Raw genomic sequence first — 20,878 nt, 5'->3', positions numbered from 1 at the left:
GGTGAATTTGTTGTTTGTTTGTTTTAAAATGTTTTATTATTGTTGTAAAGCATTGAATGGGCATGAGATTGATTCCCTCTGAAATTGAATAATGTAGAACGATTGAGCATCTCGTTAGTAGCAGAAACATTGCTTTGGTCTTAAAGCTCAGAATTTCTTCTTGTCGTCTTTTCACCTCAAGGAAAAATTTGGTGTAAACAAACACAGGACTTTCTCCTGCCAGTTTTGGTTCTTCTTCTTAGATTAAGCCATGGATTAAATTAAGAGCTACGGATTTACAAAATTTTTTGGCTTTTAAAATGTGGGAGAGGCCGAAAATGCAGGATAACTTCAAGAATGTGAAGAAGAGTGATCAAGGCTTTGAATGCTCTCAGTGATTAAATGGAAGGAACATGAGTAGATAGATGTTCTCTTCAAGAAGTAGAAACTGCTGAGCTTATCACTTCCTCGTGGAAAGAGTAAGCACATATTCATTACTGCAAGAATATTTTGCCAGGGAAGAACTATGAACTAGGGCACAGAAGTAGCGTTTAGAGCACTATCACAATTTAGAAAAGTGCAAACGAAATTCATCATACTTCATCGCCAAAGTTCAGCCTGAGCCAAACCATGTAAAAAAAGGGTAATTCAAAGTTCTGTTGTAAAGAAATAAAGCTCCTGCGCACTAAATATCTTTCCACTGAAGTAGTTATTATTTTATGGTTTCGCTAAACACAAATTGTTGTTGCACACACTAAACTATCCTGTGGGTTCGCTAAAAACACAAATTGTTGCACACACTAAACTATCACTTGCAAACCCTATGAGTATTGTGTGAATGCGTGTTTAGAGGTGACAGTGAAAAGAGTTGTTCGTGTTGTTTGGCTGGGTTAACCCCCGCAGGCAGACGCCAAGATCCCTGAAGAAGTGGCTGGTCCAACACTTCCCTCCTACGGGGAACTTGAAACTATTAATACCTTCAGAATCTCTCATTCATAATCAGATTAAATGAATGACTCGAGATAGTAAAGCAATTAATACGAATCAATATTTTTTAATCAAATTAATGGACGGTGAAATGACCAGTATTTCTTTGAGAAGGTTATCAATAGCGCTGATAGTTCATTCATAAAAATTAAATATTTAAGATTTAATTGATAAAACAGTTTGTTTTTTTTTAAAAAAATTATGTCTAGAGTCTAGACTGTAATTTTTTTTGATTATATAAAGCACTGAAGCAGCACAAAATAAAATATAGAAAATTCTTTCTTTTCTGTTCAAAATCCTTTGATACAAAATCTTGCCTCTACTTCCATCCCAGATAATCCTCCGTGTAGGTTGAGACGCCGTAGCCTTATGACTAGCTCCATCAGTAATATAAACTGCAGCTTCTCTTCAGATGATTCAAGCCAAGAAAAGACTTCTCTTGTTACATCCGGTGATTTCTTTTCTTTTTTTTTCGTAAGTGAGAAAAGCAGATGAAAAAAAAAATATAATAAAGCTGCGGCTTTTTTCTTATTTAGCAGCGAAAAATGAGAAAGGTGATTTTAAAAAAACAATTTTGACTTCTTCTTCTACAGTACGTAAGATTAAGATTTTGAACCGGGATGGGACCTACGCCCCACGGCCCTGCAGCCACGTGAGGCTTATTGTGCTAGCTCCCTTTTTGGATCTAGTGTACGAAATCTCCCCTACTTAAGAGGTTGAGGATTCCTTCTAGTTCTTTTTGCGGTACTACCTCCTTTGATCTTAAAGAGCCAAAGGTTTTCATAGCGTAACCACTCGATTGCATCGCAATTGAACAGCAGGTGAGAGACCGTCTCCTCCTCTTCCTGTCACAATCTGCACAACGGTTCCGAGCTAATAAGCCCCCACCTTGTGCAGATGCTTCCTGAACCTACCATACCCCGCGAATAGGCCTGTGATCAGTGTAATCTGATTTCTACCCAAACACAGGGTCTATTTGGTTCTTTGCTTTTACACACATCCAAGGCATCATGGTCTACTGTGTTTAACCCCAGGACACATCACCCAGTTCTTCTCGTGCTACACGCCAAGATCCAATCTCTGAGAGCCGCACGAACCGAGTCCTTGGTGATCCCTAGGATAGGGATAAGGTGAGTTGGCTCCATTCCTGGCCAGTTGATCAGCTGTCTCATTCCCTTTAATCCCTTTATGACCCGACCGAGCCAGTAGTTCCAGGACCTTTCTTCTTCTTTTGAAAAGTGCCATTTTCCAATTTCAGGTGTTTTTCTCTATAACGGGTTCTAAACGATTTTCTTCTTCTTTTTAAATTGGAAATATTTCTATAACTTACCGGAAAAATTCTTTCATGTGACCTCTTTTTGGCGAGAGGGGTAGTTGGGTCTGCCTGCAATGGAAGATAAAATCCATGTCCAGTTTTTATTTTCACATTAACTAGAGCTCGAAACACATTTATTTTAGTCACGAAAATTCGACACCATCCCAACACTTCTATTTGACGAGCTTTCAGAGAGGGAAAAAGGGGAAAATTCAAAACTTAGAGAAAATGCTGTTTGAAAGTTTTCAATTACCAAGAAGAAGCTGCCATGGTTTTTTCTTTTTTAAAAAAAGATTAAAGTTAAGATTCTGTTTAAAATGTTCTAACCCACTTAAAATACGTCCTTTTTTTTACTCACTAGTGAGCTGCTTGTTTTCTTAATTACAGTCAGAAGCACTCTAGTTTAGTGGAACTAGGAACAGATGTTCCTATAATCACGGCCTGTTTGATGTTATCCAATACTCATGTAATTCTTAAGATCCTTATATTTAGTCTCTTTGTTCTGCTAAAGATTGACGTACATTTGTTATTTTTAGCTAGTTAACGCAGCCTTGATGATTTATAATATATATAACCAATATTATTTTAAAGTCATTGTATAATAACACTTCTTCTTTGCAAAGAATCAAATTACTTTTGAATGCGAGTGCTCATAAATTAGTCCAGGCAGTTACACTATTTCTAAAAAAAGGATTCTGGAATTCATTACACTTTCTTAAATTAATTTTAGAATAATTTTTATCCAGTTTTCTGAGAAACAGATAAAAATTTGGAAGGCCCTTGGAATTTCCGTTTTCACGGATAACCGGGCTGCGCTGAAAGGTAAGTTAGTTAGTAGCTTGTTGAAACAAACTCCATCCCCCTAGCTTGGGAAAGCAGGGGAGTCCCTGAGGAGGCTTTTCCAGTACAGTAAAATAGTTCATTAGTGGGATATGGGGTCAGACACGGTAAAAGACTTTTGCGTTTAGAAGGGGGGAAAAAAATGAGATGAAATTCTGAAGTAAACAGGAATTATTCGGGTTACTGGGCTCCTATCCAGGATAAGGTAGGTTTAGAAAACAATTTTCTCAGTGGTGGGAAATTTAACCCGGAACTACTGTACAGGCTTTGCCAGGAAGAGGAGGAAATAGCTTCTCATATCCAGTTGCCCATCGCCTAGTTACTAGACGAGATCATATTGCAACCAACACTGGTGAGGTAGATCTTGTCAGAAGGGGAGAAGTTTCCGATTTAATCACCTGGAGGATGTGGTATACTAAGTCTTTCTGGATACAATGGTTTGGGAAACTGTGGACCCTCCTTTGAAATGAAATGAACTAGAGTTTGCCTGTGAGTATACTGAAGCAGAAGTAAGTAGCTGCAGATATTAACTTGCTCTGCAGCCTCCAGGCGTATTGTGTGTTGTGTTAGGGCTATTGATGTTAGGCTAAGATAGCCGTAAGATCGCCGAGATGTCTGAAGAAGTGGCTAAACCATTCCTCTTCAGAAAAACAGTTACAGTTCATTAATTATCTTTTTCTAGTACAATTCGTGTCTATAGAATTTTAGCTGAAACTGCATTCATTTCGGATACGTGTCAATAATACAGTTTACTGTCAATCCAAAACTAACTTTTTGTGGACTCGTAATTAGACCTCACAACACGTCAATATATGTCAATTGCCAATATTTGGCATGGTCATAATATTTTACTTACTGAATGAAAGAAATTTCCGTTAATTCTTTCTAAGAAATGTTAAAAAAATATTTTAAAAAGACATTTTTCTAAAAAAAAAAAGGGCTCTCTTAAATTCCGGAAGTTTATAACAATGGCAAAAATAAAATTTAAAAAAGAAAAACGCTTAGCATATTATATTGTAAGATTATGTTCAGACGACCGGAAAACGTTCTTCCTTTAAACATGGCTTACATTCTAGAATTTAGTTACAGCAATGTATGAGGAAATTGTAGGATGGTTTGTTTCCGCTCTCTTAACGCTTTGTCTCTGTTTTTGGCAGCGGTGCGTGCGCTGGATGTCATGAACACCAGCATGAGCGTAAAGTTATATTTAAATTTAAATTATGTTCAATTTTGTTTCCTTATGATAATAAATATAATTTAAAAAGACTGATTTAAATTGAAGAATTTATAACGTCAAGAGACGTTTCTTTTAATAATCAACTTCTTTTGGAACTCATCTCCCAAGTTAATTAATAAGTTCCATTCGCTTGTCACCATAGCGCTGCTTTTGTCGGTGATTTGCAAGTCTTGAACGATCTTAATACAACATTAATACTTCAGCCATAAGAGGCTTAGAGTTCTCCAACCCTTGTGGTTCTTGTAGGAGAAATACTCTCCATTTTACGGAGCCCAGAATCTATTTGCATCAATATAGGCAGACGTTGTCTTTCCACTTTTCACATTCATACTCTGGGCAAAGTTAAAATACCAGAATTAGTCGGCACGGGCCATTCCGATTCGTGTTCCAGCCACGTTTACCACATTTCCTCGAGGAGCTATCATTTGCCTGTACCAGAGGCTGCTGCGAGACTTCTTTGGCTATCCATAAGTGTCTGCAGCTTCAAGAGCGGGCAATAGGTAGAAGTATATTGCTCGAAAGCATTCCTGGGTCTTCTTCAATGAGGTGAGAGCCACCGGACCATTCAAGAGGCTACCATTTTTTTTTTCAAACTTAGATAGATAGCGCCTCAGAGTAAGAAATCTTTACTCCAAAAAATAGTCTCTATCTACCGCTTCATCTGAACTTTGTTCTACCATTTTATTTGATACAACCCTCTAAAATATTTCTATCTTTCAATAAAACTTGTCAACATTCACTGTTGAATTTATTCGCCCAAATTAACTGCAGAACATCCAATTTCTTGCTGAACCTTCTTCAACGTTTCATCTTTATAATGGTTAATTTGTCAATATAAAAGGTAAAGAAGTATAGAATAACTCCGAAAGGAAGCTAAGTTCGCTTGGATTATTACTTAAGACTACCTTAATAGCCTCTACAGCAAGAATAGGAAGCTTCAAATATCGCCTACTTTTAACAGCTTCTGAAAACAACACCGCACGTACTGTACCAAGGTGGAGAGCGTTAAATCTAATTTAGAAGGGTATTTTAATTGTGAGGACCACAATATACCCAGGAGATCGTGGTCGTGTATTCTGATTAGCCAATCCCCACACCCCTCATAAGCCAAAAGCTTTCATTTCATACTTAATTAAAAATCAATGTTCACTTAACTAACTTAGCGTATTTTAAGCATTCATAAGTACACTTTGAATTTGTAATCATGCATTATTTACATAATTTTATGGTAAGATGTTGAATATACGTATAAATTATAATTACATTCTATCAAATTACTAAACTTTTCGATATTTTTTTTTATTAAACCTCACCACAAATATATCTATTTTGTAAATCGATACACTTCATCGATACACCTGTTTACCTTCAATATATTAATTGACAGTAAAATGGGCGGCGGTTTATTTACAGCTGAACTAAAGCCGCGTGAACCAATTTTTTTTTTTCAAATAAAATGGATTTAATTATATTTTTTTATCGTACTACATAACCGAATTTTCATTGTGTATTATAAATGTTTTGGCGTGATCAGTGGATTAATTAGGTTCTCAAAGGACTCGGAATCGGAGCCTAATGTCGCCTGCTAATCTTCCTAAATCTTCTCTGGAAACAGCCTAACTGTAATAGTGAACGATAGCCTTCATCTCCAAGATCCACAAGCATTCCTGTGGGAAAATTGACTACAACCAGTTTCGGCCAAACAAGGATGCGATCTGGGATCTAAATGAGTTACTTTGTCCTCACCGATACAATTCTGTGAAACTCGGAGTAAAAGTATATTCAAATTATAAACTAATTTAATTTAAGTATAAAGAATTTTCCTAGAGTAACTTCAAATTCTGTTTCTGTCAATCTAAAAACTAGGGGGTTATGAATAGATAAAAAAAAAACCCTTACCTCAACCGGAAGTGACTCGAAATTTACGATAAAAGAAAGATGCTAGAAATAAAAAAAAAGACAGCTGTGAAGTAAAAATACCAAGTTGAACTTTTAAAATGAAGGATTCTCTGGTCTGCTCTAGGGATTTTCACGTTATCTCTTCTAGTACGTCTTTTTTTTAGAAAACCACTAGTCAAACTATGTACTTTGAAGGTTAGGCTATGGTCATTACTCTAAACTTAATTTTGCCTTGATTAACTCCTATGTACTTTGAGAAGTCTCGATCTCTAATTTGATCTAATCAAGTCCCTTCGCTGATGAAACTGATCGTGTAACATTCATGACTCTTCATTCCTCTTATTAGTCAATTCTGCCCTTGACCCTTTCTATTGACGTCATCTCTTATCCCTTCAGCGACTTATGAATTTATGTTCCCATTTCTGGGGGGGGTCCACATAGTAGAGTGTATGTGTTTGTTTGAGAATGATAGTTTTTCTGTGGGAACTATAATAAACAATTAGTTATACACTTTTACTAGAGATAGTAATTGGCCCTATGTTTATTCTGTTATCATTAGAGATGCGTTGGTATACCTACAGGAACGCCTGGATCTCTGGAAGAAGTGGCTAGTTCTCTTGCCACTAAAAAAGGAAAGGAAATTAAAATGCAATACCACGAAATTCTCCACCTCAAGAATTACGAAAATATTATTCCATTAAGTCTTTAGTCTTTTGATCTTTGTAGTTTCCTAGGTTTAGTGGTTTCATCACCGAGGATGCTGCATAGTCTAATCTATGACAATTGAGATGCACAATAGATCTAGTTATTGATTCCATCGCACTTTAATATTCATTAAAAGAGAGATACTAAAAATTTTTGTCCCTCATTCAGATTAGATCAAATTTAGTTCAATAAAATAACTAATTGTAATAATTAAGTAGAACATTATTAAAACAAGTTTATAATATTGATTCGAAGATAAGCCTAATAATGTAAGCCATATTTTAGAGCACAAGGCCTTTATAAAAAATTAAAAAACTGTTATTTCAACAGGTGGCCATTAGTGGTTTTTTAATTACGAAAAAAAAAAGTATAAATGTAATAAAAATAAAATGATACATTATTATTCAGATTGTTGATTGGTGGTCGATTGGAATGTCCAATGGGAGATTGTTCGGCGGCCACTCGATTAAGCAAAAAAAAAGATTACAAGATAAACACTGTTTATTTTATCGACTGTCGATTTTTTTTTTTCACGAGCTGCACGATTATCAAGTTCGCAAATCACTCTTTCATCTGCGCTATCTCTCTCAGTCTATCCCACTCGCACAGTCTAATTTTCTGTTGAATTACGACTTGGTGCTGTAAAATTAATACGTTGGAAAAAAGAAAAGAACTAACTATGAAATTAATTTTTAGAACGTGCTCGCTTACCTACACGATAGCCCTCGCACGTTTTGTGTTCTATGTATACATATATATTCCGTAATATATACTTTATTTTTTTTTAATTTTATGTCGGCATTTCTATTTATATTTCGTCTACTTAGTTAATATAAAGATTATTATGGTGAACTTGTTTGTTTTGGCGATCATTCCTATTTAGGTACACATTAAGTTGGTTCATTCAAGTTTTCTAGTCTTTAATTAGTACACAAGAATTTAAATTTCTGTTTTTGTTTTGGGGGGGAGATTGGTAAATAATTTTTTATTCTCCTATTGTTTCAAGTGGGTCTCCATAAATTAGCATATAAAGTAGCCAATGAAAGATCACATGTTGTGACTGGTATTTTAAATCTCTTGTGACAATTTAAAGGTCGTGTTGATTTTTGGATAAAAAAAAAAAAGTGTTCGTAAAATAAAAATATATTAACTTGATGTTTTGGGGGGGGGGGAATTTGAGTGAGCCAAAACCCGTTTGGATATAAAGAAAGAAAATGGCACTGAGACTCCCTTTTTGCGTCACTCGTTGCCCTTAAAAATTGTACAGACAAACACAGGCTTGTGTGCGCGTTTTAGGTATAGATGTATTAGTGTAAGGCATTCATTCGGTTTAGCGGTTGTTGTCCATAAGAATTGTACAGAGAAATGCAGGCATGTGAGTGCGTTTTAGATGTAGATGTATTGGTGTAAGGCATTCATTCGGTTTAGCGGTCGTTGCCCATAAGAATTGTACAGAGAAATGCAGGCTAAAACGTGCGTTTTTGGTATATATGTATTGGATGTAAAGCATTCATTCGGTTCCCTTAAGGTTTTATCCAAATTCTGTAGAATCAGAAGTGTCCACTTTATGGTAAAGCAATTTTGATAGCTTTTCTTTATGGATTTTTCTCGCATACTTTTCCGTCTTTCACTTTTATTAAATTTTGTTTTGTGGAAAACCAATCGTTAAAAGAATATTCGATATTTTTTTATACTTTTTTCTCTTTCTAATATGTTACTATTAATTTCTCATTTAGCCTTTTGATGACTTCCTTCCCTTTAAGAAATTCTATTATCCATTTTACACCAGATCTCCTATTCTACAGTTTCATGACTGAGTTCTAGGGGAGATAAGGTGATAAGCTACCATCCCTCATTCTTGAATTATTCAGTTTTCTTTCTCTCTAATAAGCCCATTTTCAAAAGCCGTAATCAAACCGAAAGTTAAGCTCCCTTTACTGCATAATTCACTGCATATAGCGTACCACGAAACTGTTCATATCGATCCACTAACAATTTTGAACACGAAAGTATCCCAATTATGAGTTCACCCAAATGGCAATTGCTAAAAGGGCAACTGGATTTGATTTTTTTTTTTTAATTAATTCGATTACATAACTTCGATATTAAAATTCTGTTGTCAGAGTTAACTTTATTATGGGATACAATATTATCTCTTAGGTTTTTTTTTTTTGATACTTCAATTTATTAGCAGCCACAGGTGGTTCATGTTTCCATTTATATAAATTGCTAGCAATGCATAAATTACAAGTAATCGATTGTGCATATTGTACTGCTGTAATCAAATAAAACATTTGTAAAATAAAAGGGGAAAAAGAACAAAAACCGAATTGCGTCATTTAAATGCATATTGATGAAAATGTAGATGAAATTAACTTTTTCTAGCAATAAATCTTAACTATAGCGCATTAACTTGCTAATTGTAGAGTGGTCTTCTTGGCCAGGCAAGGTCAGCTACAATTACATGTAATTGCATTTGCACAACTGGCTTGCAATACAAATAGCTCGACTCCTAATTAGCCAAACTACTCAAATATCCTGCAATCTGCACTGTGTTTTCATCAAAGTTCTTTCATCAAAAAATTAGAACTTATTTTTTTGAGAGAGTGATAATTCTGTAAATTTTCTAAAGACAACCTATCCAAATTGAAGTAACTATAACAATTGTAGTAAATAATGCCTATTTTTTTAAGGCATGCTTTATGTCCAACTAACAAGTTAGGTGTCATGGACGGAGGTGACTAAATATGATAGCGTTTAATTGAAAGAATTGAACTGTTGACCACAATGAGTCGGCCATCGCTGGATAACCTTTTCTATCATGATCCTGAGGCCATCGACGCATAACAAGAAGTTTCACCCTCGCTTTTCCGCACATCCTAACCCTCTCATGGACCATCATTCATCGTTGGACTCTTCCTTGCAATACCAACGGTGCTGGCCTCGCGATTTAGTATTTCGCGTGTAATAGTGCAGTAATTGACTCATTGGAGAGCCACAGATAATTGGCAGTTATTTCTCTCATTTCCGGTTTTCAGCTAAAACTTTTTCACACTTAGAAAACCTCAAAACGGAAATCTAAAAGTCGAAAATCTGCACCAATAGTTTCTCTCGCTAGTAGAGTAAATTATATATATTTCTACTGATTAATAATTACATGTTATTTAATAGGGTTGAATAAATTAGTTATTTATTTTTTATAGATGAAATGCGATATCCATTGAGTCCTTGATACATTTATTATTATTTCCCATAATAATGATATTTTACAATAAATTAGCGACTAATATTGATTGTCCTTGATGTAGAGTATTGTATTACAAGTGTTACATAAAGCTAAGGGACTAAGACTGTTTTTTTCTTTAAAAAAAAGAACAAAAAGAAAGTCTTAGTATTTAATAACAAACACACGACATACATGAAGTTACGCAAGACAGTTATCTTAAATAAAATAAAAACTTGACTTGTCACATTATTATCAAAGCTGGACCGTGTGTGTACCATTCTAAAGCAATAAACGGATAAGACATAATAACTACCCATGCCTGCCTGGTTCCTCCTTGAAATTGAAAGAGTAAGCTGTTTAAGAGCTTAACCGGAGAAGTATTATAGCCGTCAAAGTCTTAGGGAAGATATGACATCAAACTTGCCTGAAGGTCTAGGCAACAAACATGAAGCCTTAGTCATCTACTACCGCCTTTGACAGACATCGTCACATATTATATCGAAACTTGTTATAGGGGTGAGTGAGAGAGAGAGTGAGTGATGTGAAAAGAGAGAGACAGACAGAATGTAGACTATCTGAATGACGTAACTGTATAATTAGGAACAATTATGTTATTTAATAGAAGCAGTAAAATAGTTATTTTGTTGGGCTGTCGACAGAGACAGAGAGAGAGAGAGAGAACTGGCAATAATCATTAGTTCTTAATGTGAATTAGATGGAGCCACACTAGTTAGTATAGTTTGTGTTCATCATTCCAACAAACACACCAGAAATAAATTGTGAATTTGGGAATTACTGGATTTCTGAAGGTAAGAACATTAATATTGATTATCTAAACAGGTATACATCTTTTCCTAAGGAGTTTATAAGTTCAAGTAGGTGTACAGATCTCATCAAACTCTGTTACGCCTTTAGTACTCGGATATCCTTTGTTTTTGTTATGACAATCCCACTGCAGGGCTTCAGTTTACTTAAAATTTATTGCGAGACTTAGATTAGATTCCAGTAGGGCGGCCTTAAAGGTCTACACCTCTGCGTCCCCTTTGGATCTATTGTGGCTCCCCACACTCTAAAGCTCGCCCTCCAGACCTGTCGCTGGAGATCGACTCAATGGGGAAAAGCTCACCAGGCCTTGGTTTATCCTCCCCAAGAAGTGACATTCTTAGTCCCAGACAAGCCCCTCACATTGACACAACACGTGCAGTGCCCGTTTCCTTCTCCTCTTCTTGACAGAACCTACAAAGGCCATCATCTGCCAGACCCATGCGATGCATGTGTTTTCTGAGCCTGCAGTGGCCAGTTAATAAGGCCTACAATTATCCATATAGACCCACGGCCTTGACGGATTAATTCTGCACTTATTGCGAGACTTATTTTTCCAAGATTACTTACTTTAGCAAAACCAAAACAACAATAACCATAGGTAAAAAAAAAAAAAACAGCATAGTGCAGCATGTAAGAATTACGATATAAGTGGAAGATCAGATCTTCCATGTACAGTTTTCTGCGGAAATTCCGGAAAACATGTTCTCACTCCAATATGAATAGATACTAAAGTAATGGAATATTTGGTTAAAACCACAATCACTTAAAGAGAGCGAAACCAAACATAAAAGCAAGTAATGAATTTTAGTAAAAGTTGATGCGTTATTCCAAGCTTATTTGGAATTTTCCAGAAGGCTATCTGTAAATGATAACGATAATAAGCTAAATCAAAACATATAATATTAAAGCTTGGTAATGTGTTTTAGTACTTTATGATACTAAGAACGCAATTCACAAATGTAATGCGGGTCAGTAGAAGTAAATGTATACTTAATGTGTTACTTAGTATCTTTGACTGTCCGAATTTATTGGGATTATAAAGTCAGCCCGGATTATTTTGATAGTTTTGATTATCGAACTGTTTGAATCTAATCTTATTTTAAGAAGGACTGGACCAAACAAAATGTTCGATCGCTTTGTAGGTAATGGATAGATAACTGGATTTCGAAGCTTTCTTATTAGTCTGTCCGATTTAAAACAGCCAATTTTCGAAACCTAACAACTCCTCTCTTTCCGTTGAAACAATGAAAAACCTCTTCAAATTCAAAATTCATCTTCCTGGGAATCAAATCTCCAAAAACCAGGATTGTTTTTTTTTGTTTCTTTAAAAAGTCTCTGAATTTGCAACTATAGGGATGTACAGTTCCTTGGTAAAGTCAAATTGATAACCATCCTAAATCAGAGTTGATTTACCAGATCATCTATTTACTGCTAAACATTATAATTTAAAAAAAAAAAATATTTTAATCGTCTATTATGGGTATTAACCTACTTTCAAAACGTCACACTTTTACGCTGAGTAACGCCTCGTTTTTCTTTTTATATCGTTAATGAATATACATTTCTTAACTTTATTCAAGTACATGTTATCCACATCAAAACCGATAGACGATAGATTTGATCTATTGACGTAAAGGTTTTACGTACTAAAGAGAGTTAGGAGAGAGAGTTTACAAGTGACAAGGCCAATGTTAAACTCTTCTATCCTAGATAATGTATTCTCGTTCGAGCGTATATTCAACGCCTGCCACACGTAACATGCGTTTCTTGTAATAAATACTTTTATCAAGTTGATTTACAAATTGGTGTCCCACGTAAGAGCTATCTATCTTGTTGTTGTTGTTGTTAACGATAGTTATACTTGTTACCGTGAATGGCTAAGTATTTCTTTCAACATTATACAATCTCAAGTATATAATTTGAGTATAATAACTTCTGTAATGAAAAAAAAAATTGTTAAAATATTCTGCTCTGTTTCAAGTTAGAGTAAGCATTGCGTAATGTTTTTTTTTTGGAATTTCAGTAGTTAATTGAAGAATATCTTGTGAGATTCTGGAGTCTCCAGTAAAGGGGTTATTTTAGAAAAACCGTTCGGCTGTCGTGGCGCCTTAATATTTCTAAATAAAGAGCCAAGCAAACAAAAAAATTGGGATTGGAATTGGTTTTTATTAATTTAATTTAACTCCCAGTTACGTTCAGAGAAACTGCAGTAAATTTAATCATTTCTCCTGGAATAGGAACCAGGTTTTACCTTCAGTTTTCACTTGTAAAATGGGCTACTAAAAAACACCAAAAAACATTCCATTCAGGGAACGTTTTATTAAAAAATACAAATTCTTTTTCTTGACAGGAGAACGGCAAGGTGTAAGACTAATCATGTTTCTGAGATTGTAAAGGGGTTAAATAATTTATGAAATTGAACAGGTGTCTGACACTTATTACAAGTGGGATTGTATTATTTTCTTTTACACTTAAATAAGTTTAAAGTGTTGATGGTTTCAATGTGTATGTTCTTTTTTTTTGGTTCCCTTAAGTTCGAAATTGCAAGCTTGTAAGGTATATATGTTAGGCTGGGATTCCCGCAGGGAAGCCAAGATCCCTGAAGAAGTGATTAGTCCACTTTCCCCACTACTGGGATTTTATAGTTTTACAGAGCTTTTAATTTAATTAACTTTTAATGCCGTAAAAATGACAGATCTATATAAAAAAGAATCATTAACTAAGAAACCTCCTTGAAAATCAAGTTTCAAGGGGAAAAACTCCTGTTCCTGGGACTTTATAACCCACCACTGAAGAAAATAGGCTCCTTTAGTGGAAAATTTTTCATACTTGTTTTTTCCCCTTGTTTTTTGGCCACTTGAGCTTAGCAAATCAGCCATTTAAATTCTTCTTTCGAAGCTTCTTCTTTAGTATTTTGAATATTTACAGAGTTATCCTGGTGTTTTTGTTTTATGCATTCAAAGAGCTCTGTGTAAATGCTGCCATCATCAGATGCAAGAATAGTATTTAGATTGGCAGGTAAAGGACAATCATAACAGCCCTCCATAATCGTTCTCTTCCTTATTGATGAAAATAGTTAAACTCCCTCTGAGAGTTCATCATTAAGTTCAAAAATGTTTAAAATTCCAAGTTTCTTTTAAATAAAAGTCAAAACTAAACGTAAACTCTTAGATTTGATTAGATTAAATTAGGGCGGACTCAAGGCCTAAGCCACCGCGACTCCTATAAATCTATTGTGGCTCCCCTCACTTTAAAGCTCACCCTCCAGACCTGTCCTTTTAGTCAGACTCTTAATGCTGGAGAGTGGCTCCTGGGTAAAGCTCTCAGGCCTTGGTTTTTCCTCCCCGAGAAGTAACATCCTTAGCCATACAAGCCCCTCATACTGACACAACGTAAACTCTGGTTTTTCTTATATATATATATATATATATATATATATAAACAAAATATTTGAAAATTCAATATTCTTTGATATTTGCATCCATAATGTTAGAATCTAAAGATTTTTGAATTCTTGATTATTGGCTTTGCAATTTTTATAAGAACACTTTTTTTTTAAAGAAAATAAAAAGGCAACTACGTTTCGACAGGCATTATCTCGTCTTCTTCACTCAATATCTTCAAACTTCTGAGAGAAATTAAAAAATTACAAGAGGTACACTCGCTGTCATGTGATATTTGTCACTCTAGCCCCCATCTAACACCACTCAGTTTTCTAGACAGTGAAATTACCCAAAGTTAGCAACCCTCTTTCCATTGTACAAAGATTAGTCCCATCGTACTGAGCGTTATTTAAGTAATTAATTCAAATTTCACGATTGAAATCAATGTTCTTGTCAAAAGCGACAAAGTAGAATGAAAAGACGATGATATTTAAAAGACTTGTAAAGTCCACATTCACTTTGTAAAGAACAATACTAAATAGTAAAGTTATAAAATATTACGCTTATCTTTAATACTTTATCGCTGGACCATTCTCAACTTCTTAAGACACAATGCTACTCTTAAACTTCCACTTCTTATCTGGTTAAGTCTTCCATTCATTCTCTCTCTTCTTTTACCTTCTGTATCTCCCACCAATCTAAGTATTAGATATTAAGTTTTCACCCTTTTTTTCTAATTTATGCTGCTATTTTAATAATTTTAACTATTCAAAGAATTTTTAATATTTGTTATCCCCCATTTTTTACAGGATTAGTCCATGTGATGCCTTGGTTGAACGCTTGTTTATGTAGCCCTGAGGACCGTCCTAGGCCGGCAATCAGTGCACCCTTACATCTACTTCTAAAGGTACTAAAAATTTCTTCACTTATACTTAGTAATTATTTTTTTTGCAGTGAACAACTATTTTATTATTAATAGTGTAATAGAAAGACGTAACTATTAAATCATATCCTAAGATGTTGTCATCATTTCCTGTAAATATGTCTTTTATAAAATTAATTGTATACATATGATGCTAATTATGATTTTGCGTAAAACAAAGATCATTCTATCATTTCCGTTTTTAAAAAAAGCTGGAGGGGTGTCTACGTCATTTTTAGATGCTTTTTTTTTTGTGTGTGTTATCTGTTCTTTGGAACATAAAAAAAAAGTGTTAATGTAGACTGAAGCGTCGTCTACTGAAGGCTCAAAACAATTAAGAGGTTGCTCCCAAAACGTGCTGCGTAGATGTAAACTGATTTCACACGATTCAGGCTTCTAATTTCATTATAATTTTCTTGTCTATTTTCTTCATCTTTCTTGCTGGGCATTGTACCTAACATATGCCATATCTCCTTTCTTTGGCATCTGAGTATCCTCTAGTAATATAGTCATTGCTTGTTCAGTCAACTAATTTGTCTTATTCCAACTACAATAATTTTCTTTATAAGCAGCAACTCCCACTATAAATTTAACTCTGGTTAGTAACAACATTTTTTAAAAGCCAATTTTCTGCCATATTGATAACCAGATCAGCTGTTCACTTTCAAAACAATTGGAACACAGTCCGCGCTTGTAAAGCTTCTGGTGCCCGATAAGATATCTTCTAGTCTTATCCTTCTCATCTTGTTTTCTCGGTTCCTGTTGATAATCTTGTTCAGATTCTTTAATCAAGGTAAAGATTGATGTGTTTCCTGCTAACACTTTTTTTTTTTTGCCACTAAACCAACAATACACCTTAGCATTGCGGGTCTAGCCTATAACCGCCTAACCTACTTTTCTATAAAGTTCTCATATTAACCATTAAATAAAATCCAAGGCCTAGACCAGGGAATCGAACCTACTAAACCAACAATACATCTTAGCATTGTGGGTCTAGCCTATAACCGCCTAACATACTTTCTATAAAGTTCTCACATTAACCATTAAATAAAATCCAAGGCCTAGACCAGGGAATCGAACCTACTAAACCAACAATACATCTTAGCATTGCGGGTCTAGTCTATAACCGCCTAACTTACTTTACTGTAAATTTCTCATATTAACCATTAAATAAAATCCAAGGCCTAGTCCAGGGAATCGAACCCACTAAACCAACAATACATCTTAGCATTGCGGGTCTAGCCTATAACCGCCTAACATACTTTTCTATAAAGTTCTCATATTAACCATTAAATAAAATCCAAGGCCTAGTCCAGGGAATCGAACCCACTAAACCAACAATACATCTTAGCATTGCGGGTCTAGCCTATAACCGCCTAACATACTTTTCTATAAAGTTCTCATATTAACCATTAAATAAAATCCAAGGCCTAGACCAGGGAATCGAACCCACTAAACCAACAATACATCTTAGCATTGCGGGTCTAGCCTATAACCGCTCGGCTACCGCGGCACCTAAGGTAATTTAATTATTAGATTAGGTTATCGTAAATTTCCAGATTGACTAGAGGATGAATGCTTGAGCAGCTAGACGGTTGTCCTAAATTTTGCCCCTAGTGTAATCCATCGTGAAAAAATCTTATCCAATCCAGAAAAATGGACGCCTTTAATAAATTTATTTTCTTTTTTCTTTTGCGAGCCTGGAAGGGGGGTGTGTGAAAAATTCTACTACTTTTACATCATTCTATGTCATAGCGCAAGTTTTACAAACTTCGTATATCTTAATAAAAAGTTTGGAAGAACTGTGTTGGTGAGGCTTTCCCTGGAGGAAATTGGAAAGGAAATTATATTTTCTTTGAATTAAGTTTTTTTTTTTATATATATAGCAAATAACGGCCAGAAAGCGGCCAAAATTTTGTCCCTAAGTTACCGATTACGTATTTTGTTACATAGTAAAAAATTAATAAAATTAAAGTGAATAGCGGATATTGTTCCGACTGATTTTTTTTTTCAGTTTGTGTTTTAAACGAATGTGGCTGTTTTTCAATGTCGCTTAAAGAAAAATCATTAGGAGCTTCACTTCCGGTAGGCTATTTTATCTAAAAGCTAATTGTCCTGAACGATAATGGTGGTACCTAAACTAAATACCAAGTCTATCTTTCTGCTATTAAGGTTATGGACCCACACAATTTACCGTCATACCCTTAGTACCTCTTTTTTTTTCTTTTTGATCTAGAAGGCCACCAAACGTTCATTTCCGGTTTCAGCCCAAAATCCAAAATTTAACACGATCTTACTGCTTCTTCTTACTGTGTGGGGAAAAAAAGAATTAATTTTCTTTTTAAATTTTCCTGAAACCTTAGTATAGAAGTATTTTAATTAAGATTCATTAGGTTAGAATTTTCCGCCCCCTGCCACCGCTTTTCATCAAAATTCCATTAGAGAAATGAACTTTCAGAATGACAGTGACTGATAATACAAGCAGTGATAACCATCTGTTACCCCGAACAGAAGACCGTTTCCTCACAAATATATATATATATTCTTTTTAATTGTGTACTTGACAAAAAAAAATTAGAGAAATTAATTAATTTTCATTAGACTTTTCAAGAAAATGAAATAGAAAACGATATTCAAAAAAGAAAAAAGAAAAGATAAAGTGTGATTTAGCTGGTTTTTCAGGTAAAGTTATCGAGTTATGCTATAATTTGACGAATTTATCCTTTTATCCTAAGAGGAAGTAATGTAATCGTACACAGTTTTAATTTTGACATTTTACCGGAAATAATCTTTCTTGAGGTGCCCTGATTTGGAAAAAGTGGTTTTCACAAATTGGCTTGCTTACAAAATGGTTTCGCCTTCAAAAATATCGCATCTAGTTTTTTTCTTTCAACATCCTTATTTTTTATAATAAAAAATGACACTCCTGTAGCGTACTTGGAATTAAATTTAGTCATCATCAGAGACAAAATTTAGCACCAATAAACAAATCAGTGAATAATCCAGTTTATCTGACATGATTTCTTTTACTATAAAATAATCTTTTCGCCCCCCCAAAAAAGTAATGCATTTAAGCCAAAGATTTTAATCTAGTCCCAAATTTTCCACCAATGTTTTAACAAGGAAAATCAAAGTTTTGGAATTTTCTTTTGAATTTTACTTTATATCCGCTAGTAACTCCGTCCTACTTATTTGGTTTACTCTTTTTCTACATTAAATTTATCTCTAGAATATCACAGGAAATAACTACCAAATGTATCTTTTTAGATACTTCTAAAAGTCACGATTTTTTCGATTATACTAATCGTTTAAACTTATCGATTTAACATGCAGGTAAATTTGTGTTAGATATTTCTGTTTCTATCTTACTCCCATCTAGGGCTATCACCCTCTTCTCAATGATAAGTAATTTATTGTTGCGCGTCTGTTTGTTTGATAAGATTTTTGTAAGTCTCTACGTATTTAGTACCAGCAATTAGTCATTAACTAGCCAGTAATTAATGATAATGGATTGCTGTATGTATTTTTAGAAAATTCAATGTAAACACTCACTTGACTTTTCTTTTAATCTATGATTATCTTATTATTTCTTCGCAAAAATGGTCTTCCAATAAAGGAAGAAAGAACCGAGTATACAATAACAGGTATTGTAAGAGAAACATTGATACTGCTAGTATCCTAAAGATTTGACAAATCACTTCTTCGTTTTCACATTGAAGACTTTTTAGAATATCGATGATAGCGTTGTACTATCGATCATCATTGGAAACATAAAATCTTAAGAATCAAGCTATCAACGGGGGCTAAAGCTCTTGATTATTGAGCTCTGTTAACTGTGCAAATCATTCCCAAACAATTGCTTTACAAAATGAACTACGATTTAACAGCTCAATTTGCTAGCATTGACAATGTTTTTCAAATTCTTCACCAGTTATAAAGGTCGAAGAAGTTGAGGTTGTTATCAGAAGCTTCTTCTATTCTAACTGGATATGATTCAATGATCTCGCATCTGAAGTACACAAAACAAGTCTTGTATGAGTGCTTCTTGATCAAGAAACGAAATGTAGAGAAGATATTCGCGTTACTCCAGGTTTGTGTACGGTACTCCTTGAACTACTCGTTCTACAGATGATCCTAATTTCTAGCCCTTAAGGGAAGAACTATTGACCACAAAAATTTTAACACCAAACAAATTGTACTGTTTTGTTGAAGTCTTGTAAGGTAAGGTACATGTTTTTGTTCTCCATTTCATAGAACATTTCTTTGTACCAAATAACAAAGTTAGAATGCCATATCTTATTAAATATTAAGTACGGACAATAATAGCTAGTAATAAAATACTTTTTTTTTTCAAACCCCATTGTTTGCGACTGTTGTGTCGAACTATTGTTCTAGGACTGTTTAATGTTCAGCTGTTAATGTAACAAACTTCCTTCCTCAACAATTATTCGACCAAACTATTCTACTATTCCTTCCATTGTGAGATGTTCAAACTATTTCTTGTTTGCAACCATTAATTTTTATTTTTTATCTATTTAATAACATTTTTCAAACCTTTTCCACATTATTAGTTTTTCAAGAAAATATTCTGAACAAACTTATATTTCTTTTAGTTTATTCGAATTTAAAAGGAATTTCCAGGTTCAAATTCTAAATTTTAATTAACATTAGAGAAGTATGAATAGATTTTTCATTAAAAATTACAAGTTTTTAAATTCACTGACGCCGAATAGAGTTTTTTTTTTTAAATATATGTTTGTGCATAGCTCCAGCGTAATTCTAAAATGAACATTTTTGAGTGTGTTCAGGTGAAATAATTTGAAAAAGGAAATATAAAAAAGAAAACTCAGTCTTTTTACAAGGCCGCTTTTACAATTCTTCTTAACTTATACATTCTGTTACACAACTCGTAATTATTAAAACTTCTCATACATCCTGTGGAAAAAAAAGGAGGGAAAAATAAAATGCCCGGGAAAAATGTGGCGGTGACTAAATAAATAACCTTAGGTTAAAAGAAAATAGTTTTTCTGTAACTTGAATTCTGTCAACATTTATAACGTTGTTCTGCAAATAAACCATAGTGTAAACTTTATCACTGTAAACAGTAGATAAAATGCAAACATGGATTGCAGTGGATTCACCACATGTTAGGCAAATATTTAAAAAAAAAAAAAAAATTACAAAAGCTAAACTGTTTAAATTAATATTTGGAGCAGTTTTTATCGTTTTTAAAAAATAGAAATTAGCGACAATTATTTGTTATCACTAAAATAATTACTTTTTTTATATTCTCACGATTGAAGAGGAAATGACTAAATTAGAGCCAAGTCTAATTTCGACTTAACCAGTTAAGCGTCTTTGATGTGTATACGTACTCGTACTCGTTGTGAAAAATATAAAATTGCCATTAACTATAAAAACTCGAAATTTTAATAAAATACAATAAGAATATTATTTGGTGGGATGTTTCCTTTAACTTACAAATAGAAGTGCCAATTATTTTATAAGGAGGGGTTCGTGGGAGTCAGCCAAATGATAAGTGGTTGACAGATGTTTGGTC

At 34.1% G+C, this 20,878-nt stretch overlaps 1 protein-coding gene across 7 annotated transcripts in view; it reads left to right on the top strand.

The window, feature by feature from the left end:
• by (focal adhesion protein tensin) overlaps positions 1 to 20,878 on the top strand; it is a 572,440-nt gene that overhangs the window by 38,580 nt on the left and 512,982 nt on the right. For all 7 annotated transcript variants that reach the window (XM_074132644.1, XM_074132635.1, XM_074132643.1 and 4 more), the window contains one exon: positions 15,206 to 15,303. In XM_074132644.1, the coding sequence (XP_073988745.1) occupies positions 15,220 to 15,303 (84 nt within the window). In that variant the 5' untranslated portion in view covers positions 15,206 to 15,219. Of the gene's footprint in view, positions 1 to 15,205; positions 15,304 to 20,878 lie in introns of those variants that run through there.

This window comes from Rhodnius prolixus, unplaced genomic scaffold (genome assembly GCF_049639745.1).
Source record: "Rhodnius prolixus isolate KJV_2025 unplaced genomic scaffold, Rpr scaffold_4, whole genome shotgun sequence".
Taxonomy (NCBI): Eukaryota; Metazoa; Arthropoda; class Insecta; order Hemiptera; family Reduviidae; genus Rhodnius; species Rhodnius prolixus.
The sequence above is the reverse complement of the archived record's forward strand: the minus strand, read 5'-3'. Positions and strand labels throughout refer to the sequence as shown.